This window comes from Mastomys coucha, unplaced genomic scaffold (genome assembly GCF_008632895.1).
Source record: "Mastomys coucha isolate ucsf_1 unplaced genomic scaffold, UCSF_Mcou_1 pScaffold21, whole genome shotgun sequence".
Taxonomy (NCBI): Eukaryota; Metazoa; Chordata; class Mammalia; order Rodentia; family Muridae; genus Mastomys; species Mastomys coucha.
Window position 1 is genome coordinate 184,870,356 of NW_022196904.1, and position 16,550 is coordinate 184,886,905.

At 51.4% G+C, this 16,550-nt stretch overlaps 1 protein-coding gene across 1 annotated transcript; it reads left to right on the forward strand.

Annotated features, from left to right (window-relative positions):
* The first annotated feature begins 1,318 nt into the window (after positions 1–1,318).
* Dusp5 (dual specificity phosphatase 5) lies at positions 1,319–14,342 on the forward strand. The gene is made up of 4 exons (XM_031390664.1): positions 1,319–1,860; positions 5,962–6,107; positions 10,172–10,391; positions 13,384–14,342. The coding sequence occupies exons 1-4, from the start codon at positions 1,482–1,484 to the stop codon at positions 13,788–13,790; spliced, it is 1,152 nt and encodes a 383-aa protein (XP_031246524.1). The 5' UTR covers positions 1,319–1,481; the 3' UTR covers positions 13,791–14,342.
* The last annotated feature ends 2,208 nt before the right edge of the window (positions 14,343–16,550 follow it).

Sequence of the window (16,550 nt, forward strand, 5' to 3'; positions counted from 1 at the left end):
TTTCTCAGTCTTGAAAACGCTGAAAATGCTAAAATTACAGGCCAGCCACTGTTATACTCAGGACAGAGTATACAGTGATTGAATTGATTGCTTGAATGAAGATATGACCCAGAAGCAACGCCAGCTATTACTGTTGTTGGGACCGATTGATTGGATCTCAGAACGTGATTTCTGCTTTCTCCTAAAAATCTCATCCACTTATGTCGGTTGTAAATGGATGCAAGGGTTTGTTTTGTTTTGTTTTTCATGAAAAGATAACAGTGAAATAGTTGGCAAAGGGCTTGGAGGCAGAGATGACAGCTAGGAGAGCCCTCAATAAACACTTGCAGAGGGGACGAATTGCACTTATTTTTCCGGGAATGGGGACGGGCAGCATGAAGCTCCAGAGAGAATGGCAGGGGCAGACAGCCTGGGATTACACTTTATCTACCATAATCCCACAAATCCAGAAGCCACCTGGACAACAGTTTACTGGACTGAGCCTCGCAGCTCCCCACAGAGCTCCTGAGTCGGTGTATTATTGTTCGTGTGTGTGTGTGTGTGTGTGTGTGTGTGTGTGTGTGTGTGCGCGCGCGCGCGCGCGCGTGTGGTTTTTGTTGTTTTTGGAGGCGGGGTCTCACTATGAAGCTCTGGTGGTATATTGTACCTATCTTTGGAGAAAGACAAAAGGGGGCTGTCAATCCATCCATCTGAGGCAGAATTCTCTTGAAGTCTCCGTCTCACCCATTCACAACTCCTCCTTTTGACTCTCAGGAACTTTTATTACGGAAAATGAAAAGACAACAAAAGTGGGGGTAACGTGTCAGACGCCTCCAGCAACAAGGTGACCGGGCCACGCCTCATTTCGGCTCCTCTCCGACGCTACCCCCTAACGATCGCAGACAGAACCGGGAGTGACCGGAATCCGGGATTCACCCGGAGGCCCCAGGGGCTCCATAGTGCGGCCACCGGTCAGGTTCTAACCGAATTTGCCTCCTCTTCTTCCCGCACGGCGTGGGTCACCTCGGCCTGGTGGCGTTCCTGACACCCCACCGGTAGTCCGGGGTGACGCGTGAGTGAGTCTCTCCGCGCGCCCCCCCCCCCCCCAGGAGAGGCAGCGGGCGCCAGCCACTTCCTCTTTCTCGCTCTGACTAAGTCGCCCTCCCTCCCTCCTGCCGCACGGGTGGAGGCGGGCGCCCGCACGCCCCGCCCAGGGGCGTGTCCAGGGCGGAGGGGCGGGGAAACACCCATATTTGGCCATATATGGGCACTCACGTCACAGGACGCGCACTCATTCACATAAAACGCGGCGCTGCCGGCGGAATCCCCAGCTTTTCTGGGGCAGCGAGTGGCGGGGCCCGGTGCCTAGCGAGCGCGGCGTGGAGAGCGTCGCGCGGCCCCTCGCGCCGCGGGCACCGTCTGCAGGCCACAGCCCCCCGCGAGGCGGCCCGCCGGTCTTCGGCCGCCCGTCCTCTGGCCGCTGTGGGGCGCGCAGCGGCGGCATGAAGGTCACGTCGCTCGACGGGCGCCAGCTGCGCAAGATGCTCCGCAAGGAGGCGGAGGCGCGCTGCTTGGTGCTCGACTGCCGGCCCTACCTGGCCTTCGCCGCGTCGAGCGTGCGCGGCTCGCTCAACGTCAACCTCAACTCGGTGGTGCTGCGGCGGGCCCGGGGCGGTGCGGTGTCGGCGCGCTACGTGCTGCCCGACGAGGCGGCCCGCGCTCGGCTGCTGCAGGAGGGCGGCGGCGGCGTGGCGGCGGTGGTCGTGCTGGACCAGGGCAGCCGCCACTGGCAGAAACTGCGGGAGGAGAGCGCCGCGCGCGTCGTGCTCACTTCGCTGCTGGCCTGCCTGCCCGCCGGCCCGCGGGTCTACTTCCTTAAAGGTGAGCTCGTCCGGGAGCAGATTGCCCCTTGCCGCCCTCCCTTTCCCTCTGCACCCCGTGCACCCCCGTGCAGGGACACCGGGGAGGGGGCAGGGTGACCTCCCTGCGTGAGAACTATGGACCGGAGAAAGTCACCACTTGCGGGAGTATGCACCCATGCACCCCGGGGTTTGACGTGCGCTTGGGAGGTCCTTGCCAACGTCAGCGCCCAGAGCTTCCTTCTCCCCCACCCGCCTTTCCTCGAAAGCGTCTGGTATCCTGTCTGTCCTCTGTGCTGGGTGGGCTGGGAAGGTGCTGCGGGCCGTGCTCCCCACCAGTTCCGGGGGGCCCAGAGCTCATGCTGGTCACTGGCGCCGTTTGCAGACCACGGGGGTTGGAACCTTTCTGTACGGATCTGGCGCGATCAATCAAGTCGAGACCCTCCCCCAGGAGAGTGGCGCCGCGGTGTCCCCTTTCTTCCCGCCTAGACAATTAGTGTGCGTTAGGCTGTGTCTTGGTGGGCCCCTTGCCTTTTTGACCCTGGCAAGTCCCTCCCCTTCCTCTCCCTTTATTGCTTTTTATTGTTATCCTCCTCCTCCCTTCTAGGCCGCTCTCGAGCTTAATTTGGGAGCCGACAGCTTTCCCACCCCTTTTGTCCTGTCTTCCCCAGCAGGGGATTATCCCTGGAACTGCCTCAGAGACTACCAACCAGCCAACCTAGTTAGGAGAGGTGCTACAGAGGCTGTGAGATAAGGAGATTCTGTGGCCTTTGATTTTAGGCCTTCAAGAGCTGCCTCCAGGCCCGACTATTTCACCTGCTTGGGAGATAACTTTTGGTTTCCGGTTGTGGGTGTGTGATTATTCTCAAACCCCACATCACTGATTTCTGGGTCATTTCCTGTGACTACTCCGGCCTTCTAACCTCAAAAGTATGGGAACCTTGGCCTGGTGCAGAGGAGAGAGCTGACCTTGGATAGGGCTCCAGAACTCTGATGACTAAACACCTTGACCAGGAACTCTGTTATGGTTCAGAATTCAGGTGCAGTGAGCTTAAGGCCCACTGTCAAAGCCATGCACGTTGGAATTTCACGCAAGTGGGAAGCTTCCTGGCTATTAGCTCTTGCTAACTGTCCCTTGTTGATCCCATTGGGAGATAACAGGTGCATGTTGCTGCAGCCCCAGCTGAGCAGCATCCACAGAGTGTGGAAGGGTGGGTGGCCTTCTCTACGCTCTGCCGAGGTCTCTGTCACTGTTAAGAAATGAAGTAACGTGTATCCAAGTGACAATCGGAATAGCACCAAGGGTGTTTAAGGAGATGTGTGTCTTCTTCGCGCCCTGAAACCCAGTTCCTCTCTAGAAACGGCACCAGTGATTTCTGGCTGAATAATTTCTCTCATGGATCGCTTTTAAAAACAAACTGAGTCCATATCTTCCCAGACCCTGTTTTTTTTTTCACCCAAGTGGATCTTGGAGACATCTGTGTTGCTACATGATAGTGCCTGTTGATAACCACTAGCTTGCTTCCAGCCTGACCACGTGGAAAGCAGTTTAGGAGAGGGCAGATGTCATTGTCAGGTGCTCTGGCATTGTGCGGTCTTGTCCTTCGTTCAGACCGTGAAAGCTAACGATCAAAAGTGACATGCATTTGGTATTTGATAGCTGTTGCTGCCCTTACGACAGACACCACTGAAGTTCAAACTGCTGCAAAGGAGAACCCCTTTCTCCTAAATAGAGCACTCCACGTGTGCATTCGGCTTTGACCTAGTGGCAGCTGGGTTCCAGGCCCCTTCTACTTCCTACAGTTCCCTCTCCCACCGAAAGGAGAGGCCGAAGACCAGTTGGGTGGCTGGTGCTTATTTATTTATACATAGTGCCGGTGTGCTGCCTCTCTGTTCCTTTGGCAACATAGTGATGATTGAAAGTAGACTCACTCTGAAGAAGGTTGAAGCGGCCTGAGGAATTGCTAGCACTCTTGCAATCTGAGTGAGGCACCAGTGAGGCAGCAGAGAGGAATGTTCTGTCTCCACACCTCCAATGGGAGTGGGCGGAAGGAAGGCAGAGACCTAATCTCCTGACCCCAGCCTGATGAGGCCAGCCCTGCTTGTCTGTCCTTCAGCTACTCTGAGACACTCTGCCTGTTTTATCCCCCTCCTGCCCGCCAGCTCTAAATGATCTATTTAAAGCCTAGAGACCAGATAGCCCTAAGGTTTCTCTTCCTTTTGGGGTGCTTGGGCTAGTCTTTTCTCCAAATGCCCACAAACCTCTTATTTTGTTTCCTGAAACTCAAACTGTTGAACCCAGGCCTAACCCTATGGTTTGCTGACTAGAAACCCCCCTCCCCCCAGGATATGTGGATTAGCTTCACTCTGTAAGGGGGCAGCATGAGGCCTTCACCACTGCTCCCTAACCCTTCTAGCCAGACACCCTGTCTTCATGACAGAGGACGTGACCATTTGTGGAAGACCAGAGATTTCTCCAGGGAGCTGTTTGTCTAGTGACCACAGGGGCGATTGGGGAGTACTAAATGGGGACAGGGGCGGCAGAAGCTGAGAGGAAGCCAGAATGACAAGGTGACTCATCCTAGGAATTGGCTGCAGCTCCTGGGAGGGAGTTGGAGGCTGCCATGTAATCCATTAACCATTTGCTGACTGCAGGAGTAAGCCCTCTACTGTTGGGCCATCAATACCAAAAGATGGAAACAAGAAACAGAGGTTTTTAGAAAGGACTTTGTCTCAGAATGCATGCTTAACTGGTGACATGACAGTAGTTGAGGCCAGTGAGGGACGAGTAGGTTTTCTGGAGGCTTTCTGAAGTACCTCAAGGTGCTGTCTATCAGAACAGAAGGTTCCTAAGCAAGGATGTCCAGCCTGCCTACAAGGCCGTGGCTTTCTAAGAGCCTCTGGAGCAGTGGCTTTTCCTTCCTGGTCCTGACACTCTGATGTGGATATGTTTCTGTTACCTAGTCATTTTCTTTTTCTTTTCTTTTTTTGAGACTGATCTTCAATTCCTCCTCTTCCTCTTTTTCCTCCTCTTCCTCCTGCAGCAGCCTCCAGCTGCTAAGATCATAGGCATGTGCTCTCATGCTCAGCTTTAGAGGATCCCCTTAACCCTTAAGGGAGCCTTCTGGGGGAGTCGAAATACAATACTGACATTCTTACATGTCCAGAGGTCTGCTTTCCTGCAGGTTGGTTTGGAATGTATTAACTTGATTGATGCCCACATTGGGCCTGTAGAAGAGATGCCGGTGACTTTAGGACCTTTCAGGAGAGAAAGGCAAGTTCCTTCAGGAGTAGAAGAGGATACAGCTGCAGTTTTGCTTAGAGAAAACAGGCCAGAGGAAAAGCCAGTTTAGGAGTCTTAGAAGTCAAAGAAAGTTTGCATAATCACACCTTTGCTTTTCATAACCAAGAGAAAAAATAGCTTTTGTTTTTTTGAAAGGATATGGTTAATATTTACCAGATGCCAGATAAGCCACTTTCGATAGACACAAGAAGTTAACCATTGCTCTCTTTGAGAGACCTTTAAAAACTTGTTTGTTTGTTTGTTTGTTTGTTTATGGTGGGAGTATGCATGCCATCTATGCACAGGAACCCAAGAAAGTCAGAATAGGTGTTGAACACATACCCCAGCTTGAACTGAAGGTGTTGTGAGGTCCTGAGAACTGAACTGAGGTTTTCTGCAAGAGTAGTAAGTGCTCTTAGTGGCTGAGCCATCTAGCCCCAAATGACAGACTTTTAGAAGTGGTGTGGGGGGTCGGGGGGCGGGGGTATGTGAGTAAAGTCTATTTTTTATTCTAAAAGTAGTGGTTTTGTTCAGTTTTCTTAAAATTACACTTGTTTATTGACCATCTGTGTGTCATAGACAATCTGCAGGATTGGTCTCTCCCTCCCTTATGTGGTTCTCAGGAGGACTCGGGCTTTGTGCCTTTACCCACTGAGCCATCTCACCTGCCCTGGTTCCGTTTTGTTGTATAACTAGAAGTCGTATTATTACCTTCTGGTGTTTGCCGGTGTTTTCCCTCTCATGCAGTTCGGGTGGGGGAGGGGGATGATATTTCCTGACAATCTGAGAACCCAGTGCTTCTGCCTGGCTCACGTTTTGTTTGCTTCTTTATTTCTGAAGGCGGGTATGAGACCTTCTACTCACAGTATCCTGAGTGCTGTGTGGATGTGCCCACGTCACAAGAGAAGATGGAAAGTGAGAGAGGCCTCCTCAGCCAGTGTGGCAAACCTGTTCTCAGCGCCGCCTACAGACCAGCTTATGACCAGGTATGCACTTCTCAGCTGCTGACACGGTTCGGTTCCTTCCTCAGCTTCCGCACGCAGGCTGGCTCTGTGTCTAAGGGACCTAACCATGCTCTTCAGAGTACCGCTGTAGCTCGCCAGCGGGAGTTCCCATCCAAGGGTAAGTGGGCATTCTTCCAGCACACACACAGCTCACTGAAGTCCCCGGGCCCCAGGATGCTGAGGAGCTTCTGGAGAGAAGAGGAAGTCGGGGATAGCATTATTATTATTAGCTGCCTTGGAGGTTCGGGGAAACTTGGAAATACTGGTTCGGGTTTCCCTGAAGACGCTCAGAGCTGACTTTCAGGCTTCCTGTGGTTGTTTTGTTTTAAGATTAGTTTTCTTTTACGCATCTGAGTATTGCCTGCATGTATTGTATGTGCATCACGTGCCTGCCTGCAGAAGTCAGAAACTTGCTGGGCGGTGGTGGCACACACCTTTAATCCCAGCACTCAGGAGGCAGAGGCAGGCAGATTTCTGAGTTCGAAGCCAGCCTGGTCTACAGAGTGAGTTCCAGGACAGCCAGGGCTATACAGAGAAACCCTGTCTCAAAAAATACAAAAAAAACAAAACAAAACAAAAAAAAAATCCTCCTCCCAAAGGCTAGGGTTCTAGGCTTGTGCCCCCATCCCTGGCTGTCTCCTGCAGGTCTCTGTCTGGTACTTCCTTTCATAGATTCTGGTCCCAGAGGAGGTAGACACACTAGAGGCCTGGATGTTTCTGTATGCATACGAGGTCCTTTGGTTTTTCCTCTAAAAAGGTATACTTTGTACAACTCCCTGACTGTTGGGACACTAGAGGCCTATAAAATGATAGTGAGAAAGAGGTGAACGTCCAGGCCTGACAGAAACCAAAGCTCAGACTACCCCTGCCATCTCACAGAGATCAAGGTACTTATATATATTAGGTGGTGGGATGATTGTCAGTGTAAGGCCAATTTACAAAGACTCCAGCTGCTGGTTCAAGGCCATCCCAGGCTCATGGCTGAGGCTGCTGCTGGTTCAAGGCCGCTCCGGGCTCATGGCTGCGGGTGGTTCAAGGCCTTCCCAGGCCCATGGCTGCTGGTTCAAGGCCACTCCGGGCTCACGGCTGCTGCTGGTTCAAGGCCGCCCCAGGCTCATGGCTATTCTTCAGCTCTGTTTTATCCTTTTCCGTTGGCTTAGACATCTGACTTGGAAGGAGGTTTTCAGGCTTTTTGCCCAAACAGAGAACATGCATAGTAAAGCCTAATAAAGAGCCCTCTAGATGTGGCTGGGACCTCAGCCCCTGGGGACAGGGTTCTAAGTAAAAGCAGGTGGTCTTGTTTCTAGTGGGATCCTTGGTCTTTAGAAGCCTCTTAGCCTGGCCAGCTGCCAGAGTCATGGTGTTCTATTTGTTTTCTGTCATGAAAAGTCAGCTTTCGGGATGAACCTGAAGCCACAGCATCTGTCCAACCTGGGTGCCTGTGTTTGTTTGCTTGTGTTTTGTTTTGTTTGTTTGGTTTTGTTTTAATTTGGGTTGTGTTTTGCCCCTTTCTCAGAAACTGAAAGAGACGTAGGGCCCGGCAGCAGGTTGTGAAAGCTCTATAGACCTTTGGCCCACGGAGGGCAGGGTGCTCCGATATGCCTTCAGCCCTCACCATGGGAACCCCCGTACATCAAGAGAGGCCAGGCGAAGCTGTCACATCCTCTGGGGTTTTTGACAGTCTTTGGTGTCTTCCTCTTGAGTTGAACAGAGACTCAGAAAAGGAAAGAAATAGAATTTCAGGACTGTGATGGCCAAGCTGCAGGGGAAAGTTGGAAGGTATCCCAGACTAGTATATCAACATTTTCCAGGCGCTCAAAGGAGTGTCCCGCTCAAGGAGTGTCTTTGAAGGGGGTGGCTGTTGGTGCCACGTGGGGGTGGGTGTCGAGTGGAGCTATAGCCCATCAAAGGCAGAGTGGAGTCTTAGGCTTGAATCTCTGACCTCTTTCCCAAGAAGGGCCTCTCTGCCATTTTTTCCAGTTTCTAAGCAGTGGGGATCTTGGGCTGGGCTAGGCTGGGTTGGACCAGGTGGGCCCAGAGAATAGTCTGCCCTCAGGCCAAGACCAGACCTGTGGGGATTACTGGACTTCAGAATCTGCCCTGTGTCCTTCCCCAGGAGAGTAGCTATATTCAGTTTATTCATTCTTCACCTGAATGAACATAACAGCTGCATAATATGCAAGCTAATAGCGCATCCATTGTCTCTGTTCCCAGTTATCCTAAGGGGATGGACATTGTTCAGAGTTTTTGGTTAGGGGCTGCCAAAGCGCTCAAGCTCCTATTGGCTGAGAAGCTAAGATTTCACCCAGAGCTTCTCAGATGTAGGTTCCTAACTTTTGCAGCACACTGCCTCTGGAAGGCTGCCCTGTGTGTGGAGAAGAACAGGGAAGGGTGCAAGTGGATTTACATCTAGAGAAAGACAAGGGGAAAAAAAGGAAATATTTTCTTCCTGTTTTTACTGACAGACTAGATAGCTAAGCCTGGTACACACCCATAGTACCAGCTGTAAATTCAGAGACAGCCTCAGCTACCAGCCTGGCTCATGTCTCGGTGGGAGTAGAAAAGAAGCAGCCCCTGTTCTCTCATCCTGAGCTGTAAAACCCTCAGCTAAGACCTGCCAGCCTCACCAAGCAGTCAGAGTTAGGCTCCAGTCCCAGCTCTCCCTCTCATTGTCTCTGACATGGGCACAGATCCCGTCCGAGCCTCAAGTAACTGTCTGTCAAATGGCGTTTTTACCTACCTTACAGAGCCATTGTGAGTTTAGTAGCTATACACATCTCAAGCCTCTGACATTGTAGGTGCTAATAAGAAGGCTGGCTGTAGAAATGGATCTCAGTTGGTAGAGTGCCTGACTACCACACACTGAAGCCCTAGGTTCAGCCTCCAGAACCTCCAGAACTGGGCATGGAGGTCCAAGCCTTTAATCCCAGCATTTGGGAGATAGCAGCAGGAATATCAAACCGCACCTGCATCCAGCCCACCTTAGAGTTTGAGGCCTGTCTCTGGTACATACATGAGAGCTCATCTCAAGAAATGTGTGTCTGTGTGTGTGTCCCCATGCAAGTTATTAACCTTACATAAATTCTGTTACTTTTGTCTGTGTGGTTAAATTTGCTTTTGCTTAAACACCTCATGTGCTGGATAGGTTGCAACTTGCCTGCTGCTGACCCCCCTCACTTGATCCCTGACCTTTTCCTTACTACGGGTCTGGCTAAGAATTTCCATTCCACTCTTGGGGGGTAGGGGGAGGCAGGAAATGGAAAAACAGGAAGTAGGAGGTTCCAACAGTCACTGGCCTCCTCTCTGCACCTTAGAACTCTTAGATAAGCAGATTCAGTCTCTAGCCAGGTGCTCCCGCCAGTCTCACCTCTGGGGTAGAAGGTCTTTGGCTCTTTGTCTGGAACTGCAGACATCTGGGTGTGGGTGATGACCTCAGACCTCTAACTCCTACTCCAAGTGAAGGTCGGGGTGGGGAAGCCCCTCTGCCTGTGGTCTAACAGCTTTTCTGAGTTGAATTCTGGGTAGGTAGTGGTTATTTTCAGTTCTAAGAAACATACTGTTTTGGGGGGGGCGGGTGGGTAGAGGGAGTACATGGTTTAAAACGCTGTAAAAGAGTGTTCTGCTCTGTCCAAGCCTTTTCTGTTTGATGAATGGATTACTTGGGAAGCTGTCCCAAGGTGCAGTGGTTCTTTCTCTCAGGGGAGCATGGACTTAAACAAGGGCCCTTTCGGTCCCTACCTCTTCCCATCTCTGTTAGCATCAGAAGGCTGCTAGAAGTTCTAACCTCCTCTGTGTGTGTAAAAAAATGGAAGTCTGGTCCCTGGGAGTTTTGCTGTCATTGAGTCATGAGGGTAGAAAGTTTGCCAGGTTGGAGGTACCACCCACACTTTTGGCTGAATTGCCCTGGCTCTGAACCCTCTCTACCTGGAAACCAGAGAGGGAACCTCCCACCTGAAGAAACAAACATGTCAGGGTTGTTGTTTTTCTTCTCCCGAATGAGCAAGCTAATCTGGATATCTCCTGGTTGTCCTTTGTGCCTGCTCTAGGGTGGCCCAGTTGAAATCCTTCCCTTCCTCTACCTTGGAAGTGCCTACCATGCATCCAAGTGCGAGTTCCTCGCCAACCTGCACATCACAGCCCTGCTGAATGTTTCCCGCCGGACCTCTGAGGCCTGCACCACCCACCTACACTACAAGTGGATCCCTGTGGAGGACAGCCACACCGCCGACATTAGCTCCCACTTTCAAGAAGCCATAGATTTTATTGGTAGGTTCAGCCACTCCCCCGCCCCCCATTGTTTTGGGAACCTCCTTGGAGTGGAGTATGTATTTTTACCTCTTGATATCTTGGTCTGGTTATCTTCTTGGAGAGGAAGGAATCTGGTTTGGTGGACAGCAACGTCTGTAGCCCTAGGTAGCCTCAGGCTCGCTATGCAATCAAGAATGACTTTGAGCCCCTTGTCTTCATCCACCTCCCAAGTGGTGGGACCAGGAATCTACCACCATGCCCAGCTTAAGGAAAGTGTCTTGTATGTGCGGCTCGTAGAGTTGGGGCCACACGCAGGAGTGGCCATCGAAGAAGCCAGGGAGGTCTGAGTTACTGCTATTAGGAGTTCTAGTGTACTGATACATGAGTTCATTTTGCTTTACGGCAGTACTGTGGTGCTCTTGTTATTGGTCAGGAGCAGGGTGCATCCCTGTGTGATGTTCCAGGAGGAAAGCAGGGGGAGAGCCTCCTGCTACGCAGGTGAGGCTACTTTTAAAGCAGTTGGGATGGAGCAGACAGGGGGGAGCACTCTTACTCACCAATCCTCAAGCCCCCCCCCCCATGCTTCACGGGGGGGGGGGGGATTTTGTTGCACAGTTTGGTTCTGGAAAACAGCTTTGGAGGCAGTTGGTTTTGTATTTTCAGCTAACTCTGGATTAAAGATAGCACTGAGTCAAGCCCCATGCCTTGCACACAGAAAATCTGGCACCTTTTGCATCGTTCCTGGGCTCCTCTGAGGCAGCTGTCATCTGTCCCAGTGTACAAGCCTGAGGCGTTGCGTTGGCCTCTAGTTGGATGGAGTTTGCGTGCTCAGGTCCTGCTACTCCGAGTTGCCGTGTTTCCCTCACACTCCAGATCTCTTTCCCCATTGTGTTTAGCCTGAGCTGTCTGCTTCACATGTGGAGATACATGCCTCAGCCTTCCGACCCTGCCTCCCTCCGTCTTCTCTTCCTTCTTTGTCTTCAACATTCGTACTTGTTGGGATTGAGACGCCATTTTCCTAGATCTGGCTAAAGGCAGGTGTTAGGCACAAGGATAATTACTTAGCACAGGGAGCAATTAAAGGGCCCCTTCAGCCACGTGGGAGGAGGGGCCTGCACTTGACACACACACTATCATAGGAAGTCTTGACAAGCTCAGCACAGGCACACACTGAGGCTGTCCCAGTCAGCTGAGTCTCAAGGCTCAGAAGCAGCCGAGAGAGATGCTGGGTTGTTGGTGGGAACTCTTGACTTTCCTTCATGCCCTGGGGAGGGTTCTGCCCTTCGAAGTCTGTTATTTAATTACCTGGATGGCTACTAAATGAAGTCATGGGGCCTGCCCCCATCCAGTTCTGAGAAACCTCCCTGTGCATCCTGTGTGCTGCGCATGTGTTTGTGGACACAGTCACACAGACCCGTGGTGTTTCAAAAGCACCTGGTATGTTTTTTAAACCCAGACACATGCCCTGATAATGGAAGGAGGAGCCTCCCCAGTGGCCTTGTGCTCAAATTAGCTTCTAAGGAAGCTGGAGACGGAGGGTGACAAGAGCCTGAGGTTTAGAAAGGTCCAGAAGCGATGCGTTTCGAATCCTTTCTGTTCTTAAATGAGATAGTGACCCACTACGTGCCCACAGCCAGTGAAGGGGGAGGGGAGAGGAGACAAGACTCTGTAACCGTCTCAACCCCATCATCCCGCCGGCGACTTGGGGTCTCTCCTCTGAGCTGGCTTTCCATTCTTGTTGGGGCGCAGGTTCTCTATCACTCCTTCTGGATTGATGAGTCGCCTCCAGTGAGATGCTGTGGGCATGCTCTGGAGCTTTGTTTTCACATTGGAAATCTCAGGGGTTCCTCCCTCACCCCTTAGACACTTGATCTTTTAGATAGAGATCCATTTTCAAACCTTGAACTTTTTAAGTGCATGGGTCTCCTCCACCCATGTGGTAAGAGGGCATTTCCACCTTTGCCATTGGTTTGTTTGTAATCTATACAGTAGCACTTAACAGCTACATCTAACTTGCTGTGAGTAATTATTTCCTCTCTCAAGAGAGGGCCTTGCAGAGACCTTTTGTATGGTTTTGACTCCATATGCACTCACTTACAGCCTTTCCTACTTTTAGCAGTTTTACTGGGAAGGGTAGAACAGGAGCAGAGAGACCCTCTCTCTCTCTCCACCCCCCTCATACACACACACACACACACACACACTTTGTCATAGTAATCGAAAGAATGCTAACTGATGGTGGTGACTTGAGCAGTGACTCCCATTGTTGAGCAAGATGGAGTTTGCAAAAGCCATTAATATTCTCCGTCTAGTAAGCGTCACTTAAGCAGGACTATAATTAGTGGCCGGGCACTGTTTGTTCTGTGTTTGGTGGTGAGAACCCTGAAACCTCACCAAGCATCCTGCTCTGGAATAGCAAGACAGGGAGCCCAGGGAATGCAGAATTCTTCCAGGATGGGGCCTGTGTCATCACCATTAGATCAGGACTGGACAGACTAAGTTGTTTTCCTAGGTTGGTCTTTGAGCCTAGGATACTCTGACAAAACTACACACACACCCAATAACGAAACCTGCATGTGGTTTTGAGGATTTTCCAATGCTGTTTGAACCTGATCCTGGAACACAGGCTAAGGTGGCTATCCCCAGAGAGGATGTTTCCAGGTCTGGCACATGCAGTGAGAAGTTCTGTGCAGGTGTCCTCAGAAACAGCTTCACAGATCATAAATATTCTCCACAGGGGTGAGTGTCGTTGGAATTCGGGAGCACTGCTGCAGAGTTGTTACGAGCCCAGGCTTGCCCTGAGCCTGTGGTCCTCCCATCTGTGTCACAGACACTGGGTTTGTAGACTGACTATAGGACAGACCCCCATGCCTAGCTTAAGGGCCAGGGCCCTGACACTGGCACAGTGAAGCACAGCCAGGTTGCACAGGCTGTGCTCTGTGTGCGCTGCATTTGGTTTTACCTCTAGACTGTAGTCTGACTTACTAACTTTCTCTTTGCTTCTTTCCAGACTGTGTCAAGGAAGAGGGAGGCAAGGTCCTGGTCCACTGTGAAGCTGGGGTCTCCCGGTCGCCCACCATCTGCATGGCTTACCTCATGAAGACCAAGCAGTTCCGCCTGAAGGAGGCCTTCGATTATGTCAAGCAGAGGAGAAGCGTGATCTCTCCCAACTTTGGCTTCATGGGACAGCTCCTTCAGTATGAGTCTGAGATCCTGCCCTCCACACCCACCCCTCAACCGCCCTCCTGCCAAGGGGAGGCAGCCAGCTCCACGTTTATAGGCCATTTACAGACACTGAGCCCTGATATGCAGGGTACCTACTGTACATTCCCTACCTCAGTGCTGGCACCGGTGCCCACCCACTCCACAGTCGCAGAGCTCCACAGAAGTCCTGTGGCCACAGCCACATCCTGCTGAGACTGTGGGCGGCTACCAGCGAATCCCCAAGAGCAACTGTGATTTTTGTTTCTTTTAAACTTGTGGACATTTCAGACCCGTGCAATACTGAAGACCTCTCTCTGTCCCGCTGCCCCAGTGAGACGCTGAGCGGCCAGCAGACTTGCAGATGCACTTCAGACTAAACCCAAGGATGGGTCCTCGGGATTGCAGGAAGGCCAAGCCATGCCCCTAGCACAGCTCGTGCTAACTACTGTACTTCCTGAAACCCCCGCCCACTCAGGACCACCTAGTCCTTGCACCTCAAAAGTTCGCCTTTTCATTTCAAGCTTAAGGCAATAAGCACTGGCAGCAAAGTGGGAGCGAGCCGCAAAGTGGGAGTGAGCCGCGAGCCGCGCTGGACCAGGAGAGAAGAAGCCAGTTCACCTGGAAGGAAGCACAATTTTCACTGTTTTTTGAACTTCAGTAAACTTTGTCTGTCTCTGTCGCTTCAGGGAAGAGAACTGGTCACTGCCCAGTCAGAAAAGTTAACCCTGCTAGATTTGTCAAGACAAAAGTCCCTGCCACTCTGTACACAGAAGTGTTTGAGATTCTGTCTGGGGTTCCATGGAAACTGTTGGTGGAAGGAGAAGCCGTTGACTCATGGGGGTTTCTTGCTCACCAAAGGTTCCTCGGTGACCTTGGACTGTGGCATGAATTTTACAAATACTTGAACCTGTCCCATGGTATCTCTCTCTAAAGCACCTCCGGTGTCATTTAGAAAGTTGTCAGACCCTAGACCAAAAATCACTCCTCTAAGGAGGCCGCTATACCTGCCTGTGTCCTGGGTCAGTGGTGGAGCCCTACTTCTCAGTTTAGTGTCCTGTGTGCTTTTTGTCATCCACTGTGACAATGTTTCCCTCCCTACTCCCTGGGGAGTTGTTTTCAAACTACTGATTCTGAGATCTGCATCTTTTTAATGTGGTACTACTTACGTTCCCTGATAAGTTGTTTTTCCAGGGGGAAAGGCGGTAAGTTCCCCTAAACCCATGCGAATGTGAAGGAAAGCAGTGTTGCTGGTTGTTGTTGTTTTTTTTTTTTTTACATAGTACAAAATAAAAATAACAAAAAAAATCAGAGTACTTGTTCCTGTTAGTGGTGGCTTGGGATAGGCGGGCATGCCTTTGGGCGAAGCCTAGTCTGACTTACTGTTTGGGGGTGTTGCCTTAAAGTATGCCTGTGTACCACATGCACGCCCAGTACCTGCAGAGGCCAGAGGGTGTCACACTCCATGAACTAGAGTTACTGATAACTTGTCAGCTGCTGTGTGGATGCTGGGAATCAAACTCGGGTTCTCTGGAAGAGCATCCAGTGTGCTCGTAAGTGCTGAGCCATCTCTCCAGCTCCATTTTCCAATGGACAGTGAGATGAGGATGCTGGATATGAAGCTCTATGCGTTTGCTCGAGTCTGATTCTAACAAGGACATAGACGTGCTGCTAGAAGATTCCTTGTGGGAGCCAGACCTCCTACCTAGGCTCTCCCCTTAACAGGCCGCTTTAACTTTTGGTTCACCATTCCCGAAGTGGACTGAAAGGAGCTAGATGTTCTACAAAGTTCCTGGAAACCCAAAGTCCTTCCTTCCCAAAAGCCCAGGTGCCAGGCTTGTAGCCAGCCTCTTTGTGCCCTGCCTGGCATATGGTAGACCGAGGAAAGGCTGGCTAGAGATAGTTGAGGGGAAAAGTTCGCCTTTTCCCAACTCCTTTTATCCTTGTATCTAATTTTTCCAGATGGCTCCCTCCGGAGTTCCTAGGTAAATCTCCCGGCAAGTGGGTTTCAGTCCTAGTGAAGCTCAGCTCGCCCTTTGAGTAATTTCCCCCATGTTGGTCAAGGGAGGAAGAAGCAGAATCAACTGCTTGCCTGGTACAGACCAGGCCTGGTCCCTAACCTTGGGAGAAGAGGAAAAATGACTGGGCTTTACGGCATCCCACTCAGTGATGCTTCCAGCCTGCCTAACCAGTCACTTCAGAAGGACCCAGAGGTCCCCCGCTACCCTGATGTGTAGCAGAGAAGCCGGGTCTTCTCAGAGCACCACCCTAAGACTGTGTGAGTTCTCTTCCTTTCCTTTCTGAAAATCGAGCTCCACAGGCTCCTGGGAAAGCCCACAGATGAGAAGGCCACCCAGGTCAACAATACCTAATCACGCTCAGTCACATGCTCCCTTACTACGTGCAACTCTGCCTCTATGCAGAGCAATGGAGGACGGGACCTCACCGACCCCTAACTCCTGCGCTTCAGATTGAGGGCTCAGCTTACCTGATTCGTGACCCCTCCCAAGCTCCACATCCCTTAAGCCTCTGCCCAGCCCTGGAATGTCACCTGGAAACTTGTGCAGGTTTGTCTAGAGGACGGTGTAGGTGAGCTGGTGAATAGGAAGCCAGCTGTCGGCTGGACTGGTGTGCTGAGCTGCAACCACCCGCGCCGTTTCATTTGCTTTATCACATTAAAGTCTGTCTCTAAAGGGTGAGTAAGTCCTGTAAATCAGGCATATGAGGATTGCTCATAAGCCCTGTGAGTCATGGTGGGACAGAGGGGGGCAGACCGAGCAAAACCCCACAGCTGGGGATGGCTCTGGGATTCTCACTCCACTTGCTAGGCTCTCTGTCAATCACACCTTCATTTCTGCTGGGATCAACTTCACACTGGTGTGAGAATTCAAGCTAGTGTTGCTGCTGTCAGTTCAAATTCTCCAGCATTGTCTGATGTGAAGCTGCATCTGAATCGGAGAATCGCATGGTGATTTC

What these genes read in the sequence shown, in the direction of transcription:
- Dusp5 (XM_031390664.1), top strand. Translation starts at nt 1,482, where the DNA reads ATGAAGGTCACGTCGCTCGACGGGCGCCAGCTGCGCAAGATGCTCCGC. An exon ending in GCGGGTCTACTTCCTTAAAG is followed by an intron (nt 1,861 to 5,961) that starts GTGAGCTCGTCC and finishes TTATTTCTGAAG; the next exon opens with GCGGGTATGAGACCTTCTAC. An exon ending in ACAGACCAGCTTATGACCAG is followed by an intron (nt 6,108 to 10,171) that starts GTATGCACTTCT and finishes TGCCTGCTCTAG; the next exon opens with GGTGGCCCAGTTGAAATCCT.